The following is a 20179-nucleotide window of genomic DNA, read 5'->3' on the forward strand; positions in this document are numbered from 1 at the left end:
ATATGCCTCGAGTCGCCATAATATAAAATTAGTTTGTTTTAATTTCATATAAATGATCGATATATCAAATAATAATAAAAAAAACTAATAATAGAATGTAGGATTCAATTTATTCAAAAATAACGTCATAAACCACAATTAAAGTAAATATTTATCATAAATTCAAGACTAATCGAAATAGTTAAAACAAAAAACATAAAATTAACATGCATGTTCGGTGTTCCTATCTTGGTTGAAAGTCTATATGGACTGGTATTTTCAAGAGATCATCCCCAACGATGAAATGACCGCCACCGGAAGGCATCAAATTATAACCCTTATAATCGACCACTCCCAAACTCTTGCAAGCGTTTAACACGAAACTGACCTTCTCACTACCTCCTGCACCAACAAAAACCCTCTTAAAAGCCACAACTTGTTTAATTGGAGCATCCACAATCCCGTTAGGCGGAGCCCAATACACGATGACAACTTCACTTCCATCCATCTCACCGATATTCTTGACCTCCAAATTCAGTTCAACGTTATGGTGATCGTCGCATTGCAAGTCATCGATCAAAATCGCAGGGCAAGCTGGTTTATATAAGCCCTCGGTGTAGTTCATCTCTCGACAGTGCTGGAATTTGTTCAACTGGACCTGCAAATGTTTTGTGGACGAGACTAGAGAGTGTGAGAAGTTCGTATAGCTAAGGCCATATCCGAAGGGATAAACTCTCGAGCTGTTGTAGAATTTGTATGTTCTCCCAGGGTAACCAAGGTGATCGACTGGTCTCAAGGGCATGGATGTCATTGGTAGCATTTCAACGTATCCATTTTCATGCCAGGTTAACGGTAGTCTCCCTCCAGGGTTGTATTTGCCGAATATGACGTCTGCTATAGCCTGACCACCTTCTTCTCCGGGATATCCAGCCCATAGGATGGAATGAACATTGGAAGAATCCCTGGCGAAAGAAATGTCCACACCGCCAGCTGACATGATGACTACCACTACAGGACCTTTGGATTGGGATGCAACTAGATTGATTAACCGATTCTGGTAGCCTGGAAGAAATAAATCTTCCCTGTCTAAGCTTTCTGCCTCAATGCTTAGATCAATTCCTACTACTACTACAGTTGCATCAGCTTTCTTCGCGGCTCTGACTGCTGGGAAAATCATGCTGTCGTTCTTGCATGCCACATCTGCACATCCCATTTCGTATATCACTTTTCCATATTTGGCGAATCCATCAATTGGAGATGTGTACTGACATGGAACACCTGCAAAATTTATTTTTGAAACTGTATTAGTTCATGAAGTTTTAGGTGACAGATTTATGTCTACACATTATGTAATTGAACCAGTCAGACGACCTGCATAGTTTCCGATCATGACGCTGGTGGCATTTGCATGTGGCCCGACAACTGCTATGGTCTTGATTTTTTCCTTGCTCCATGGCAATGTTTGATTGGAATTCTTCAGAAGAACAATTCCTTCACGAGCTGCTTCGGTGGCTAGTTCAATGTGTTCACCGCTGCACACGTTGGTCATATCGAGCTTTTCGAATTGTGGGCTTCCATCAAAAAACCCAAGCCTCATTAGAACAATGTAGAGATACTTGAGGGAAACATCGATATCTTTTTCACTAACTTTTCCTTTGCTCACTGAGTTTCTGGCATAGTTAGTATAGTAGTTCCCGCAATCCAAGTCCAAACCTGCACCGTAAAAAACACATGAAGAAAAATTAACGCATTATATAATATATATGCTCTAGATATAAAAAACCATTCATATTTCAAAAACATAAATTTATGAGAGAATCCTTTTTTCGATTATGGTCACTTATGTCATAAAATTTCAATTTTAATTCGTAATTATTTTTTTCGATTTTAGACCAAAAAAAATGATTAAAATTGTCGAAAATGAATGATGGTGACTAAAATTGAAATTTGATAGCATATATACAAAATAGCAAATTAACAAAATTACAAGAATAAAAATATAGTATTCTCCAAAAAATAAATTCACCTTGTCGTGCACAGTTGTTAATCTATAATATAGGGATACAAATATCCTGAGACGTAATGCAATCAATTTTTTTGTCACGTGTCAAATAAACTGACCAGCTTTTAGAGCTTGAGCAACAGCGTCTTCGGGTTCGTCTTTAAGCCATTTTTGATGATTTATCATCACTTCAATCGAATCACAATCCGAAACTATGTATCTGCAACAACAAATTAAATAAAAAAAATGAATTAAGTAGCTGTTACTTAACCCATATATATAAATACCATAGTTTTGTATAAATTAAATTACCCGTGAAGATCCCATTCCCCTCTTATTTTACCCCTCAAAAGCCGTGGATCTGCGCATGCAGGAATCCCATTAATCTTGTTGTAAGAACACATTACGCTGCTCACATCTCCATCTTTCACGCACATTTCGAATGGCTTAAGAAAAGTCTCCTGCATGTCTTGCTCCGTCACCTGTATTCAAGGGCAAAACAAACAAAATATCTCCTCACGTCAAAATTTCGTTTCAATAAATAAAATATTAGAATGAGTTTTCTTGTATTTTACTCTCGCATCAAAGTTGTAACGTTGGATTCCTAGCCAGTTGTCCACATCGTAAGCTGCATAATGCTTGCAACATGCAGCAACTTTAAGAGGCCTAGAGTTCAGATCTGTTGCATTCTCAGTTCCCTCGACATCCTGCAAACCTCGTACATAATTAACTGCATATTCACCAACAACGTAAGGATCTTCCCCCGGTGTTTCAAGGGCTCTTCCCCACCTAGGATCCCTAACAACATTAATGTTAGGACTCCAAAATGTCAGCCCCGCATGCCCTAAATTGTGCATGGCTCTTGCTTCTGTCGAAACCGCCTACAAGACAAAAATAAATAACGCAATATTAATATTAGAATATATACACGAACAAGTCAACAGTAACTATTTAAACAATCCATATTTACTTAATATTACCTGGCCAATCTTTTTCCACAGAGATTGGTTGAAACTAGCTGCTGTCGTGATAACAGTCGGGAAACTTGTTGCACCAGGGACAACGTCATCGAAGAATGATGCTTTGTGACCCCATTGGCCAACATCGGAGACACCGTGCAAAGCCTCGGACCACCACTCGTACTGGGGGAGCCCGATTCTTGGAACCCCATAGGCAGTGTCTCCGATTTGATCCACCTTTTCAGACAATGTCATTCTGTCGATCAAATCTTTGGCACGTACATCGTATGGGAGGGATGTGTCACAGTACGCGAAGTCTTTAACGTTCAATCCGAGTTCAAAAAACCGAAGAGCATCGCAAACGTGGGTATAGTTTCCATTGACAGTGGAAGTGGAATCCTTGATCCGTGCTAGTGCCGAAGTGAAGGTGAACAGAAATGTGGCCGCAAGTAAAGAGACGATGATGAATGGTCTTGCTACCATTTTTTTGGTTTTTTTCCAAGAATGTTGTTCAGTACGTAGAGAAGTAATGTTTGTTAATATATTGAGATTAACAAATGAGATCGTTATCTTGTTTTTTGAATTCTTTCGGATATGATAGTTTTATATCAAATTATTATCAGTAAAATCTGAAACATTTATCCTAAACAATATTTCCAAACAAATCCTTTGACCTATCTTCAAAGATACTATCCTTTTTCCTTTTAAAAAATATAATAAAAGCTGATATTAATTTGTTGCTTTCATGTCATTAATTTGAACGGCGAAAATATAAATATTTAGATAATGATTGAATTATAATTTAGAATATATAGTAGGTTAATATTTTTTTACTGATATTTGAAATATTAAGATTCATAGAATTGATTATTTGACACGGATAGAAGATGACAACTGATTTGTTGATCAAATATTGTGATTTCTTTTAGTTATTGATTTGATTTTGTAATTATGATTTATAATTATAGCTATTAACTCTTGATGTAGTAGAAAATAATAGAAAATTTTGGTATGCTGTTCTATATAAACTTTATGATTGAATCATTGGATATATTAAATAAAATTCATTTGGATACTTTAAAAATATTTATTTATATATCTAATCGTGTTATGTACAATTTATCCAAACTTAATAAGCCAACATATAATAAATAATGCTCCATCACACCAGAAAATAATAGACCCGGCCTGTGTTTTCATTTACTTACTATATTTAAAAGGCAAAAAAGACAAAAACTTATGAGAGATGGTCTCACGATTCGTATTTGTGAGACGGATCTCTTATTTGGATCATCCATGAAAAAATATTACTTTTTATGCTAAGAGTATTACTTTTTATTGTGAATATGGGTAGGGTTGACCCGTCTCACGGATTAAGATCCGTGAGACGGTCTCATATGAGACTCACTCTATTTAAAAAAGAAAGATGATTATGAGTAAAACTTTATCCGAATTTTCTGAAAGTTTGTTAGGATTCGACAAATTTTAAATATTTCTGAAGCTTAGTCATCTTTCTTAATTGAAACTCAGATAACAATTATCCTCTCTCATATTTCTACATCCACGTTTTAAATATTTTTTTTTTAATATAGACAGTTTTATAGATTTAGCCATACCAAAACGTATCAAGATCGAGTTTTTATTGTGTGCAAATTCTTTATAAAATAGAAAAGATGATTAAAACTTATAAAAATAGATATTATAAAATGCGGAAGAAGGTTATCCTTGATTTAAAATGTGGAAAATGAAGGCAGTTTTTTAGATTTTGTCGTATAAAAATGTACCAAGATGTTTTTATGGTGTTTATATTCTTTATAAAATAGAAAAGATATGGTCTTGAAATGTATATGGTGCAGATCATTGTTGGACTTAGAGCACTTGGTCTATTGGGCTTGTTCTTTTTAAATGAGAAATTGGAGAAACAAGACCTAGATAAGTAGATGGTAAGTGGGAATGTGACGAATGTCCCACATGAGAAAATAATCATATTATTTCGGAGTTTATATTGAGTTACACTTTGTGAAGGTATAAGAAAGATTGCAATGGAAAAGGCTTGACTTGTGTGCACGCGTATGAGCGTGACCTGAGTGCGTTGAATGTCTGACCGATCAATGCATAAGAAAACGTTGTAGAGCGAATCAGTCAATCCGTGTTTAGTACATAGTTTCGGCATAAGACCAACCCGTTTAGTACATAGTTTCGGATAAGAAATTTGAATGATTTCATGCATCCACCGCACTAACAGATTCAACATCTCCCTCACCCTCTTTTTGAGTTTAGGAGCATCATCAAACAGGAATTTGGCCAAGTTTAGCATCGTCAAGTAGAACAGCATCTTCTGCTACCACCTTTTGAAGTCCACACCAGTGAACTTTTCAGATTTTTCACCGTGATTGGTTGGGACAGCAATCACAGTAGCATGAGGGGTAACATGAGGGATAACTTGAGGTGGCACTAACAGATTCAGCATCTCCCTCACCCTCTTTGAGTTTAGGAGCATCATCAAAGAGGAGTCTGGTCAGGTTTAGCATCGTCAAGTAGAACAACATCTTCTGCTGCTACTTTTTAAAGTCCACACCAGTGAACTTTTCAAGTTTTTCACCGTGATTGGCTGGGACAGCAGCCACAGCAGCATGTAGGGTAACATGAGGGACAACTTGAGGCGACACAGGAGGGACAACATGACCAATTTCCCTTTGCTCGCTGGATTCAGTAGCCATATCTGAAACAAACCATGTAATGAGTAATCTGTTTTAAAATTGTTACACAATATATACATATATATATATATATATATATATATATTATATATATATATATCGAATGATATAATACAGAAAGCTTTTAAAAAAGAAAACCAACTAACAGTGTAGTGAAGAAAAATAGTAGATAAAAGCTAAAAATGAATCAAACCTCGGCTTGTATGTGAAATATAGTGTCCTTAATCGGTCCGACATTTGCCGCACCCAGATGAACTTTGGTGAAAGTTTTTGTCTTGATCGGTCCGACATTTAACGCACTCAGGTCGCGCTCGTACGCGTGCCCACACAAGTCAAGATTTTTTACCCATTGCCACGACCAGGTCCGAAATTTGCACCCCCGGCACCGGCGAGCGTGAAAGAGAGCATCTTGACCAATCCTTTTTACACCTTCACAAAATGTAACTCAATATAAGCTCACTAATGCTATAATTATTTTTCTATGTGAGACATTTCTCACTTATCAACTATTTATCTAGACATTGCTTGTCCAATTTCTCATAGAAAAAAGAACAAGCCCAATAGACCAAACGCTCCAAGTCCAACACCTTTTTTACGCATGTAGTGTCATAAGAAAACCGATTCTTTTTAATTAACAATAAGATAAAGCAGTTGTAATTATATTTTATAAGTGGGACCACGCGTAACAAAATGTCTATTTGGACATTATAAACAAAAAGGCAAAGATACATCGAACATGCATCTAAAGACACGGAGAAGTGGGGGATACGAGGATTCCTAGCTCAAAGCATATATATATATATACATATATATATATATATATATATATATATATATATATATATATATATATATATATATATATAATATATGCATTTCCATACAAAGAAAGAATATTTTCCAACCGTGCAAGTTAATTAACTAGGTTAAAGCAGCTGGCAATGATGGTGCATGTAGCTAGTAACACACATTGTAGACCACACGAAGAACATGGACCGTTGAAATTGTTTTGAATCATGAGCTATATATAGACATTCTGTCTTAATAATTAATACCTCAAAATTTATTGATCCTAGAATATATGTACATGATCTCACCTTAAACCAAGATAATTAAAAATTATTGTGTTCAATCTGATTTCAGTTGCACCAAGTTGTATGGACTGTATGTGGAGAATTATTGTCGATAAATATGATAATCGTTCAATGTCATTTGTAAATACAACTTGATTCTCGAAATATCAATGCGATGCAGTCTTAAAATAAATCGAACATTCTGGTCGGTTCAAAAGCATGCATGAATGAAATTCCATGTCTTTATGATCATTTCATTCCGATCCGTTGGCCTACTAGGAGTCCTTCAATGGGAAATGAATATTTTCAGACCAGGCCTTATCTTTATTGGTAAAGTGATTCCATGATTTCCATCCTCGATCATCAACTTTTGATGTTTTACGCCTTCAGCTTTCGACACAAATAAATGGCAAGTAATTAAATTCTTCATGTAACCCTAAATCCACAAAACTAATAGAAAAATTGTCGTTTGATTTGGTTACTAACAAATGATGGTTTCATAAAAATAAGTCAAAGGATATAATGAGAGTGTTTAGGTAATAGTAGCCGGCATTAGCCCTTAGGGGGTGGAGACTTTGGGGAAAAATCATATGTGTCAGTTATTAACAATTAATTGTCTGAATTTTTATAGGTATGGTAAATTTTTAAACACATTATATTAGCTGGCGATCAATGTTGCATTAATTGTTACAAAAGAATTTTTGGCCGGAATTACTTGTTTCACTTTCCTTTTATCCAACAAATCATACCGCTTCCACGAAAATGCGGAACTCCTAAATCACGCGTTAACAAACCAAAAGGCCCCACGAAGAAAAGAACGATATTTCCAATTCCTAAACTACCCCTGCAACGAACCAAGAATTCAAACCTTAAATTCCAAGAAACCTTCAGACGAAATGACTCACAAGTCGCAAACCCAAACATCGTAATTGGCACCAAGTTTTTATTATACAGTTTCTTCTTAGTGAGAGAAAGGGACTCATGGACAAGAAGTCGTCGAGTTTTTCGTTCATCTTCAAGAGGCTGAACAAGAAGGTCGCGGGCGGTGGCTCGTGGAAGTGGAAGTTGAAGAGTTCCACCGGATTCCGATGGAAGAGGAGGTTCAACTTGCATATTTGGTTCATTGATGTTTTCCTTTTCAGGATCGTTTCCGTTCTGGAAGCCATCGTGTTGGTCTCCGGTCTCTGCTTCTTCTTCCTATGCTGCGGCTGCCACCTCTGATTGCAATATCGGTGGTCGATCTCCCAATCAATCGAAGCACCCTGTTTGTTTGTTTTTAAACCCTTTAGTCAGACACTGATTTTTTTTATTTTTTTTTGTCGTACATTTTCGATGCAAATTACGATTCCCAGTGCTAAAAAGGCAGTATCAGATTCATGAACTGGAGTAAAAATTCAAACATTTTTTAAAATAATTAATTTGATCCAATCTTGAATGTTATTTGTTGTAGATCGAGTTTTATGGTAAAATACATGCTCTTTAATTGGACGATATATTAGCTGATGAAAATACTATGGGGAAAGAAAAACAATTTGGAGTGGAGACGCAATCGTTTGTGATTATACAATTAATTATGTTGCAACTTGTGAGGTGAACGAACATCTTTGAATAAAATTGAACCACTGAAAGACTAATTTGCATCTCATTTATCACGATATATTTAAAAATAACGGCTAAGCTATGATTATAATTTTGAATAAAATTTTACCAAATCAATTAAAAATTAATTAATACAGAAGTGTCAACTTTAAATAATAAGTGAAAAGAAATTAATTCTCTCATAATTCATCATTTCTATTCAACTCTAAATATAGAACATTGTATATATATATATGAATGAAAACTATTTTTTGTTATAAAATAATTTAACCGTACAGTATAATATTTAGTGACTTATAAAAAATAATTATAAATCAAATTCTTGGTTCCATGTCTTTTATATAATAAATATAATATAATATACACCCCAAATTAAAGGACGTGACTTATTTCAAGTGCTGTTTACTATCATAATAACGTAAATTGTGACAATATTTCGTTGATAAACAAAAGAAAATATGGACTTGTTGTTAAACAAAATATGCTAACAACAGTAGGCGTAAAATTGTACTCGCGAAAATAAAGCAGTAACAGAAACAAGCGTGTTGTTTACAGTATGATTAATGTATAAAACCAGCAAATCAGTATCGTGAAAAAAACAGTAGTATAATGCTTAATTCAATCAAACTTAGGCTTGTAGCTTGTACATTTTTATTAAAACAGATTCGCCCCCTCCGGTATGTGCTTCGAGGATTCAGCGGACGTCTGTTTCTCAAGTTACAACAAGTAAATCAGCAGAGTTGCAGCACAAAGCACTATGCTAGCGAACAAAAGCAGCGACGCACCCAGGTCGCGCTCGTATGCTTGCACACAAGTTAAGTTTTTTTCCACTGCAAATCATGCCCATGATTTGCATCCCGGGGCTGGCGTGCATGAGAGAGAGTCTTTTGACCAATCTTTGTTACACAATATAAACTTATCTATACCACTTTATTATTTCAATATAAGACAAACCTACCTTTCAAATTTTCATTCACTCACATAGAAAGTCCATACACCTAAAAACTCATATATTTAATCCAACCCTTGTTAATTTGATGCTACCGTGTTTTGTCAGACATAGGAATTAAGTAAAACCAAAGAGAATTCTACCAAATTTCGTAATTATATATGTTTAGCCTGCGGTCAGTAATTTCTTTGAAATTTACGAAGTCAACGCATACTTTCTTTGTAAACAATTACTAGTTTTGTTTCAGTAATACTTTCGCGGTCTTGAACCATTATTGTTATTAGTGATTCTTGACAGCTTTTATGTATATTAAGTTTTACTATAAAATATATTTTTGTTAATTTAGCTTATGATAATTTTTACATAAACTGTGATTTTTCCCTATCTAATTATTTTAGTTTGTATTTGATGTATGTCATAAAAGTAAGTATAGAGAATTGATATTATTGAGAGATAAATACTGGTATATTTAAAAAATCATTAACAATAATGGTATATGTGCTTGAAATGGTCACGTCTCTTATTTGTATATTATGTTCCAAAGCCACGAAATTGAGGAAAGAATTACCAACGAAAATTAAAATTTGAAAAAATTGTACTTTTGATTATATATGTAACATGTTTGATTTTTACGATTTTAGTCTTCTATATTATTAATATTAGTTTTAATCGTATATATTTTAATTTTGGGCAATTTTAGTCTTTTCTGAGTATATGTCATAGTTGTAACGTTATCATATCAACGTCACATCGAAAAAATAATCAAAATTGAAAGAAGAAAAGAGAAATAGAAGTATGAGGTTGAAATTTGAAATAAATATACAAAAACCAAAAATATAATTTTCCTTTGAACTTCTAAATTGCGTGAAACCCAACCCCTACTCGCAAAAGCGATATAAAAATATTCAGTTTCAACTTTCACGTTACTGGAACTCAATCTTCGTGCATATTTTTAAATACTAGATTAAAAAAAACATCAACTTAATTATTAAAGAGATAACAATTAATATGATTGTTGAAAAGAGAAAATTAAATTTTTGTTCTATAATTTATTTTGAAAATCTGCCAATGCACTCACATATAACATTTTTTTGTCCGCATTATTATGCAGCGAGAGATGTATTAATTCGATTCCCTGCAGGTTATTGCGGCAAAAATATTGGCATTTGCTCAACAAAGACCCAGAGCTTTATGCATTTTGTCAGCTTATGGATCAGTTACTGCTGTCACGTTACGCCAGCCTACAACTTCTTCTGGCGCCATAACATATGAGGTTTAAATAAGTTGTTATTGAGAGAAAAAAGCTCGAAGAAGAGATAATTTCAGAATGAGAGGAACTTTATTTATAGAGTCTCTTGTCCTTGTGAAGACATGTATAAAACACGTCGTCTGAAAATTCCTAGTCAAATATGTCAACCGTGTTTCTGCTGCAAATTATGACTTTTTTCCCCTCATTCATTGAATGATTCCAGTTTGACATTTAATGCATATTGCCGACATGGGAAAACCTATTCGTTCGGCCATCTCAGTGTCGATTCCTGGCGGATCATAACTTGAACGTGGGATGAAATGAACGATGAATTGGAGGACAAAAGGAGACAAGAAAAGGCGATGAAAGATGGAATGGAGAGCTGGTGCTGCCGAGCTGTAGAAGATCACATAAGTGTGCTCGATTTAACGGAACTCGAGGAGAAATTGGTAGACTTTCAAGAAAGTTGGATCATGGATCGGATGAAAATGTTTCGAATGTGAAGATGGATGGAGTTCGATCTCCAATTCCGAGTGTGGTTGAAATTATAAAACATATGAAGCGTACATAGTTATCTGAAATGGAATAAGAAAACGACAAAAACTTGTGTGAGACGATCTCACGGGTCGAATTTGTGAGACGGATCTTTTATTTGGATTATCCATGAAAAAGTATAATTTTTGAGTGAGTCTCATATGAGACCGTCTCACGGATCATAATCTGTGAGACATGTCAACCCTACCCTATATTCACAATAAAAAGTAATATTTTTAGTATAAAAAGTAATACTTTTTCATGGGTGACCCAAATAAGAGATTCGTCTCACAAATACGACCCGTGAGATCATCTCACATAAGTTTTTTCCATAATTTTTTATGTGAAGAGTATTACTTTTTAGGGTTGAATCTGTGAATCTATGAGATGGTCTCATATGAGACCCACTATGAGAAAAATACCTTATGTTGATTATAAAACCCATGCGATTATTGCAATGAACAATGATCCATGTACAAAATAATATAAAATAATAAATTATAAACTCGCAGTCTAATTAAGAATTCGCTAAATCGAAAGAAATATTTTTTTAAAGTCATTTACGTGATTAATTAATTATAAATGGGTAACTTATTAAAAGTAGAAGAACATATTTTGTTACATTTTTTATACATGCCTTGCACCACTTCCACGACGATTGTCGGAGCGAATGAAGCAGTGGAATTGCGGCTAACAACTGTAAGAACTTCCGTTTTTGTTTAGTAGATTACGAATTACCGTTTGTAAATTTTTCTTTTATTTTTCCTTGAAAAGATTTATTTTTAAGTTCCGACTTCTTATCTTCTTTGTTCTCTCACACACTGAACTTTCAAGCATTCCAACTCAAGGAAAAGAAGAGGGGCAAAGTTGAGAGCGGCGAGAGATGAATTCCTCAAATTTCACCCCTGTTTCACCCATAATTAATACCTGTTTGAGACCCAATCAAAATCCACTGATACTGATTGACACTACTTATCCAAAGCGAGTTTCAGGTGCCAGGGCAAGAAAAGATATAACTCAGACCAAGGCTTTGCTTTCAACCACCAAAGAGAGAGTCATGAAGGATTTCCAACAAAGAAGAGCCCTCAAAGTAAATTTCCAGTTTCAAAACACAACTTTCTGTTTTGCATTAGTGCTTCCATTTTCGTTTTTTTATTTGCTTTATTCGAACGCTACAAAAAACTTATATTAAATGCATTTACTTCAAAGTTGAGCCTTTCCCAATTTGATTAGCGTTTTTCATGTTATATATTTATTTTTCTTGAGCTGGTGAAGCTGACTTGTCTGACAGATTTGTGTGATTTTATATTTCCTCTAGATTATTTCAGGGTTGCAAAATTTGGATAAATATAATGTTGCTTCGGTGGTTATAGCTGCAGATAAGGTTGTTTTCTTTGACCTTTTTCGGCATTGTTGGCTTCACTAAAATTAGTAGTTTGAGGACGTTAAAAACATTTTTCTCTTATCTCTCTCTCTCTCTTTTTATTTTTATACCTTGGAACTTATTGTAGCATGCCCTGTCTGCTAGCTTAAATTTACGGCGGTGTTATTCATGGATGGTTAAAGATTTAAAACCTTTTGTTTGTATTTGTTTTGCATACAGAGGGGAATAGTCCATGTTCTTCATCTTTTTCTTGCTAGACTGAAACAACTTTTGAAGAAAAATGATAGTTGAGCCTATCCCAAAGAAATAATGCTGTCTTACCTCATTTTCTCTTCTTTATACTCTCTCTAGCTAGGTCTCGCTCGCTCTCTCTCTCACACACACACACACACGAAGGTTATCTATCCCATCCCTATTTACTATCCTGGTTTGGCTCAATTTGGCAGGGAGGTGCAACTCTTGTGGATATTGCCTGCGACCCTGAGTTGGTGAAACTTGCAACTAGTTTGACTTCTCTTCCGGTAAAAACTAAGCTGATCATGGGAAGAATTTCATTGCTTTTGTCACCGATTATTTTAACTCATATACTTAATACTAGCCTATTTTGCTGTCAGTTGTCTAAATAATAGTTGTTTGCTTTGTTCTATCAGTTCATGTGGACAACTTTTATCAGGAGCATCTAGACATATGCCAAAAAACTCTTCAGATGTAACAATATTTTGAGTAAATTTGTTCAAAGATCTTGAGAAAAGTGTCAATTGTCCGCATGTGCATGCAAATAAGTCAGATGGGTTAAAAAATATACTTGTACATGAGGATAGTTGTCGCTGGCTTCAGCGAAGCATCAAATATCTTGCAAAACTTGCCTATTTTTAATTTTCTAGAATTCCACGGCATTTTTATAAGTTACGAAGTATGAAATACTTCAGCTGATGACGCAAGCCACAGCTTAGCTGCCTATTGTTAGATTCATCCATCAGTCTAATTTTACCCGAATCCAACCATCCTACCGTTTTAACTCAAATTTCTTTACTTGCAGGTATGTGTTTCTTCTGTAGATCCTGCAGCATTTCCAGCAGCTGTTGAAGCAGGAGCCTTGATGGTTGGAAGCCAACTCTCTTTTGATTGTTCTGCTTTTGTATATTCTTAAAATTAATAAGTTGAAGTCATCATAAAATCATTTTATTTTCCAATCCAAGGTAAAATCTAATGTTTCAGGTCGAGATTGGGAATTATGACTCATTTTATGAGACGGGTTTGATTTTCTCTCCCGAACAGGTATTAGAAGCTCTCTGGTTGTGTAAAAACATTTTTCTTTCTGATTATATATATTTATATTAATATAGAAGTCACGAAAAATTCCTCATCTGGAAATAAATGGTCGTGAAGTTGGTTTCAAGGATTTTGTAAGTTCCCAATTTTTCCTTGTATCATTTTCTATTTTAGCATCTACTATCCTTTTGCGATACAGATCCTCAGTTTAACAAAGGAGACAAAAAAGATTCTTCCTTCTGTCACGCTGTCAGTCACTGTACCTCATACACTGAGCCTTCCTGACCAGGTTTTGTTCTGGCTTATGATGAGCATAAAGTTAATTCACTTCAAATCAAGCTTCTATTTAAGTTTCATAACATCATTTTGAGGACAACAGGTGAAACTAGCTGAACAGTTGGAACAAGAAGGTGTTGACATAATCCAGACTGAAGGAGGAAAGTTTTCGAATCCATCAAAGCCTGGTGTTCTTGGTTTAATTGAAAAGGTAGCCTTGCCCATGCCTTAATTTTTCGCTCTACTGTACAATTATATTCCTTGATTACTTGTTTTTAAGATATACTCTGTGTTGTTAGGGACGATAGAAAGCATGAGATGCACCTCGAATTTTAGCATGTTGTTGCCCTTTGAGGTCTTAAGGTTTGATTGAAGAACAATAGCATATTGTGAAACCATAGAAAATATACGCTGGATATCTTTTTCTTAAAGCAATACATGAATGCCAGCCACTCGTGTACCATTTTCTGTATAATGTCGTGGGATATTGTGTGCTACATTGAGCAAAATACAGTTGATATACGAATTAAAGTTGAATCATGAAATATATCCGACCATGAACTTTATATATGTCACCTGACATGGTGATAGAGCCATTAACTGTTCTTTCATACTGCCTTTTAATACTTTATTTTCCAAAAGATGATGGAATTTATAAAAGATGATAACCTTTAACAGTAGCAGGGCTTTTCTTAAAATCTTTTCTTGCATATTTTGAATCAATCAAGATCTTCAAACAAGTTATGAGAATCACATAAATCTTTGTGGCAGACTCCATGTTTTCGGTGTCATGGTTATTTAAGCATAATCAATGCAATTTGACTGAAATTGTTTGATGTTTGATGCTTGATGCTATAGGCAAGCCCAACTCTGGCAGCAGCTTATTCTATTTCGCGTGCGGTAAAATTACCGGTAATGTGTTCATCTGGACTAAGTTCTGTAACTGCACCCATGGCAATGGCAGCAGGAGCTTCTGGTGTGGTATGATTCAATCCTAACCCTTGAGTTTTACACTTACCATATTTATGCCATTGTTTTTTTTCCTCATCCTGTCTTAGCCGGGGAAACTTATTTATCCACAGGGTGTAGGGTCAGCAGTGAACAAGCTCAATGATGTAGTGGCTATGATCGCAGAAGTTAAAAGCATAGCACAGTCATTGAACTTATCCACCATGGAAAAAGTTGTATTTGAAGAGAATAGTTTGAGGTTATAGTCAGAAAGCAATGTAAAGTCACGGGAGTTTGATCTAAATTTTCCCCCATCAATATCTATATAAAACAAAATTTTCGACATATTTGGAAAGTTTTGTTTAAAAAATTGTTATAAAAAAAATATTTATTAGTATTAATGTATTGACATATAACATTAAATATTTGAAAACATGTATGAAATAAATGTATAATTAAATACGAAGTTTTTAATTTTTTTAAATTTATATTTTAATTTGATGTCTCTTGAAAACATAAACTACATTAAGTGTTTATATAACATATATAATTTCATTTAATATTGGTTATGATTATGAGTTTTGTGATATTTTTATATATTTAGTTTTCACTACTTTATATCATATTAAATAAAATATAAATTTTATATAATATTACGTTTTTAAGAAGAACTTCTTAAAAAACGTATAGTGAATTTTCGTATATGAACTGTCATTATATATTTTAATTAGAACTTATATAATATTTTGCAACATGTTATAAAAAATAGATAATCTTTTTAATCAAAATTTATTCATATAATAAATAACAAAAAATCTTGAAGTTTTGAAAAATATATATCTATTGTTTAAATTTTGATAGAAAAAATAATATATGACTTTTTAGTTTTTTATTTTATTAGTAACAGCTACAATTTAATATTGGAAGATTGATATCTTTATTTAAATGTGGTTATCTCAAATGATATAAATATTTTTATATAATATTTTTTTGTAATAACATTTAAAATTGTTTTAATAATTATTCAAACATTAATACTTAGTGATTTTAATTATGAATTAAATAAAAAAAAGACAATGTGTGATACTCCTTCTAATAAAGTTGTCGATGATACTAGTAAAATAATTGAGACGGAGGTAGTAATTAAAAGCATTTAGAAGCACGAGAAAAGATCTGGTAGAAGCAGACAATGAATTTACTAAGCATAAAACAATGGGAGGAGAAACCAAGAACAAAACAATGAATGAATGAATATATAAAAATAAAAAAGTTTATGAAGCAATCTATTTCATTTTTAATACCCAAAAAGTTTTCTTAACCATTATTTGTCACCACATCGTTCCCATCGAAGTACTCGGTTTCCATCATGCAAGCAATTCAATCTACCGCGCTTCGTTCCTCCCCGCTCGATCCCCTCCGGAAACCTCAACAATCCTCCCCTTTGCTCCGCTATAATGCCAATACCCTCGCCAGAAGTCTCCCCTTCACTGTCTCTGCCTCCGCCGTCGTCGCGGCGCCAAAGCGCGAGACAGACCCCAAGAAGCGCGTGGTGATTACGGGCACGGGCCTCGTCTCCGTTTTCGGAAATGATGTAGACGTGTTTTACGATAAGTTGCTTGCTGGTGAGAGCGGCATCACTCTAATAGACCGCTTTGATGCGTCCAAATTCCCCACGCGATTTGGCGGACAGATTAGGGGATTCAAATCGGACGGGTACATTGATGGGAAGAACGATAGGAGATTGGACGACTGTTTGAGGTACTGCATTGTTGCGGGGAAAAAGGCGCTCGAAAGTGCGGATCTTGGGAGTGATAAGCTTGACAAGGTAAGAGTTTATTGGGAGAATTATGGATTGATTCTATTGAAGATCCATGTGCTTTGATTTTAAGGTTTTCGAATTTGTTTTGAGTGATTTAAAAATTCTCTGTTATGAGTTTTTTTTGTTGTATGGATTTCATTTCATTCGGTGAAGTAGTTTCCTTATTCAAACTTTGGTCATTTATGCATCTGTTATTGTTCATATTCTTGTGGTGAATGGTGCTCGCTCTTCATTTCATTTTGATGAGTTTTTCTTGAATTTTTTTCTCTCGGTTTTTTGTCTCGAATTTTTTATATGGAATTCATTGCTACTTTTTTGGAACACAACGGCATTGCTAACTCTTGAAATTATGTAGTTTTGTCTTAATTGATGGCTGATCCTCCGCTTGTTACTTTACAACCATTAAAAAGCAAACTTTTTATGGTTATGAAAACTGGGATAGCAGCTGCAAATCAATGCTTTATTGCTAATATATGTAGTACACCCCTAACATGTACTAACTCTTCTGATTTTTTTTTTAAATTATTTTGATACTGTCGAGAAAATAATTATAAAATTGTTGCCATTGATTTGTTTGAAGTTGTAGGCCACCCTCTCTAATTGTTGTAGTTTGGTATTATTGCAGATTGATAAAATTCGAGCTGGTGTTCTTGTTGGGACAGGAATGGGTGGTCTTACAGTTTTCTCTGACGGCGTTCAGGCACTTATAGAGAAAGGTCACAGGAAAATAACTCCGTTTTTCATTCCTTATGCTATAACAAACATGGCATCTGCTTTGCTTGCAATTGATCTTGGCTTGATGGGTCCAAATTACTCGATATCAACTGCTTGTGCCACGTCAAATTATTGCTTTTATGCTGCTGCAAATCACATCCGTCGAGGTGAAGCTGATATAATGGTAGCTGGTGGAACCGAAGCGGCTATTATTCCTATTGGACTGGGAGGTTTTGTCGCATGCCGGGCTTTGTCTCAAAGAAATGATGATCCCAAAACTGCTTCTAGACCTTGGGACAAAGAGCGAGATGGCTTTGTCATGGGTGAAGGTGCTGGAGTCTTGGTATGCTTTTTTTTCTTTCTTAATTATAAATATTGGACTTGTGGTATTTTAAACTGGATTTTAGATTGTTCTGATTTTTGACATGGCACATCATTTAATTTTCCTTCTGCTTTCATCTTCCTGCAAAAATTATCTGGTCAATAAGACTTCTGACCGAAATATCATGTTATCATTCAATTTGAACAGGTGATGGAAAGTCTGGAACATGCAATGAAACGAAATGCACCAATAATTGCTGAATACTTGGGAGGTGCAGTTAACTGTGATGCTTATCATATGACAGATCCTAGATCTGATGGCCTTGGTGTCTCGTCATGCATTCTTAGCGCTCTAGAAGATTCTGGGGTTTCCCCTGAGGAGGTATTTGCTTGCTTCGTTTCATTATAGTAAAGTGACATGCGGCCACAACTCAGGCTTGCAGTACAAAAAGAGAATGTGTCATGAGTCTTAACTATCTGCCTATTGATTTGTTGTCATTGTACCCCAGCTCTAGAAGATGCTGGGGTTTCCCTTAGGAGGTATTTGCATGCTTCATTTCATTACAATATAGTGACATGCAGCCACAACTCCGGATACAAAAACAGAATGTGTCAAGAGTCTTAACGTATCTGCCTATCGATTTGTTGTCATTATACTCATGTCCCATGTTATCTTTTTTGAGATTTCTAGCACTTCAAAATCAACCATTTATGGTGAAACTTCTGCAGATTTCTTGGAAATAACTCGTTTGGTTCATGCTCCATTTCAGGTTAACTATATCAACGCCCACGCAACCTCCACTATAGTAGGCGACTTAGCGGAGGTAAATGCAATCAAGAAGGTGTTCAAAAACACTTCAGGCATCAAAATCAACGCAACTAAGGTAAGATCCCCAACAAGCACTACACCCACCATGTATCTGCCTGCCTTGCCTGTGTATTCTTGAGATTTCGGACACTATGAGACATTATTTATGGTTGGTTTCTCACTTCTTATTTTATACAGTCAATGATTGGGCACTGCCTCGGTGCAGCCGGAGGTTTGGAAGCTATTGCAACCATCAAAGCAGTTACAACAGGCTGGCTTCACCCTTCCATCAACCAATTTGTAAGTTGAAACAAACTAGTTTGCCACGATCCTACAACTTACCTCTTATGTGTGCATCAGTGGAAATCTTTGAAAAAACTGTTCAATTGTTTGATACATTAGTTGGCTTTTGCTTCTCCAGTTTACAATATGTTATTATCATTAACGCAGAACCCAGAGCCTTCTGTGGAATTTGACACTGTTGCAAACAAAAAGCAGCAACACGATGTAAACGTTGGTATGATACCTTTTGGTTCCCCTTTCATCTATTTTTCTCTACCGATTCTAAAACTCCTTGTTAAATGAGGATTTTTTGCAAGATTTTAATGCTCTTTATCAAATGCAGCCATTTCAAATTCATTTGGATTCGGTGGACACAACTCTGTTGTCGTGTTTTCTGCATTCAATCACTGACCAGAGCTGCACTCCATTGCAGCAGAAGCAGGCGGTTTTTACCAGAGTGCCATTGAGTCTATCGTCGGCTTTTTTGTTAATTTGGCGCAATAATTTTTAAGTTCAGTTCTATGGTTTGAATCTTTGATCATTCCTTGCTTCAGATTTATTGGAACTAGAGCTTTTCTTAATTTAAAGTCCATAACTTTCTGCAATTAGCAAGATTTTCTTTTGTCAAATTATATTTTTAATCCATCCTTGGTTCTTTCGGAAACTTCGAAAGTATAATATTAATTGATTTCATAATAAATCATATAAACATGCACATGCATAAATTATTTCCAATCAAAATATAATATATATTCATTGAAAAATTAGATAAACATAGCATTTTTTATATCAACACATACATGTTCATCAGAAGATTTTGATTTCACTTGTGAATTTAATCGTTGTTTTGAATGATAAAAGCAGTTACTCTACTTATCTTGAAATTTATAAATAGTATAAATATTATATTTTTGTAGAATATTTATCAATTATCATTTAACACATTTAAATATATATCTTTAATTATTTGTACTTAGGTACGGATGTAAGTCATATAAATTTAATCTATAATGAAACGATTATATATATTTAGTTCAAAATAAATTCATTTTCTTTTTGACTAATTGACTCAAACAATTAAATAATGAATAATGATAACTTTCATACATTTGATTAGGTTGATAACATTTTATAAAATTAGTTGAATTATTATTTGATAATTAGTTGAATTTTATTAATTCTCAGACCTTTCCACAATCCCCATTATTATGTTTCACACAGAAGTCAGAAGTGACATACTTACTAAATCTAGGAATAATGTGTGTGAGATACGTGGACATGACGTTAATTT

The 20179-nt window shown here is 34.5% G+C and overlaps 3 protein-coding genes across 4 annotated transcripts; 2 read left to right on the plus strand and 1 right to left on the minus strand.

Moving 5' to 3' along the window:
• Nucleotides 1–125: 125 nt before the first annotated feature.
• On the minus strand, nucleotides 126–3433 carry LOC140815317 (probable beta-D-xylosidase 5). Its single transcript, XM_073174443.1, has 6 exons — nucleotides 2962–3433; nucleotides 2557–2862; nucleotides 2294–2463; nucleotides 2101–2201; nucleotides 1351–1692; nucleotides 126–1257 (listed from the first exon to the last, which is right to left on the minus strand). The coding sequence occupies exons 1-6, from the start codon at nucleotides 3421–3423 to the stop codon at nucleotides 224–226; spliced, it is 2415 nt and encodes an 804-aa protein (XP_073030544.1). The 5' UTR covers nucleotides 3424–3433; the 3' UTR covers nucleotides 126–223.
• Nucleotides 3434–11867: 8434 nt separating this feature from the next.
• LOC140815332 (uncharacterized protein ycf23-like) lies at nucleotides 11868–15289 on the plus strand. Of its 2 annotated transcripts, XM_073174458.1 has the most exons (9): nucleotides 11869–12154; nucleotides 12383–12448; nucleotides 12895–12969; nucleotides 13488–13550; nucleotides 13667–13726; nucleotides 13920–14009; nucleotides 14100–14207; nucleotides 14855–14977; nucleotides 15079–15289. In XM_073174458.1, exons 1-9 carry the CDS (start codon nucleotides 11948–11950, stop codon nucleotides 15208–15210), a joined length of 924 nt encoding a protein of 307 aa, XP_073030559.1. In that variant the 5' UTR covers nucleotides 11869–11947; the 3' UTR covers nucleotides 15211–15289. The 2 variants fall into 2 exon arrangements, with proteins under 2 accessions (XP_073030560.1, XP_073030559.1); XM_073174459.1 differs by lacking the exon at nucleotides 12383–12448 and having other exon boundaries at nucleotides 11868–12154.
• A 943-nt stretch (nucleotides 15290–16232) lies between these two features.
• On the plus strand, nucleotides 16233–19532 carry LOC140815322 (3-oxoacyl-[acyl-carrier-protein] synthase I, chloroplastic-like). The gene is made up of 7 exons (XM_073174448.1): nucleotides 16233–16769; nucleotides 17389–17820; nucleotides 18007–18180; nucleotides 18569–18682; nucleotides 18805–18906; nucleotides 19057–19123; nucleotides 19232–19532. The coding sequence occupies exons 1-7, from the start codon at nucleotides 16311–16313 to the stop codon at nucleotides 19297–19299; spliced, it is 1416 nt and encodes a 471-aa protein (XP_073030549.1). The 5' UTR covers nucleotides 16233–16310; the 3' UTR covers nucleotides 19300–19532.
• Nucleotides 19533–20179: the final 647 nt, after the last annotated feature.

Source organism: Primulina eburnea, chromosome 15 (genome assembly GCF_022965805.1).
Source record: "Primulina eburnea isolate SZY01 chromosome 15, ASM2296580v1, whole genome shotgun sequence".
Lineage (NCBI taxonomy): Eukaryota > Viridiplantae > Streptophyta > Magnoliopsida > Lamiales > Gesneriaceae > Primulina > Primulina eburnea.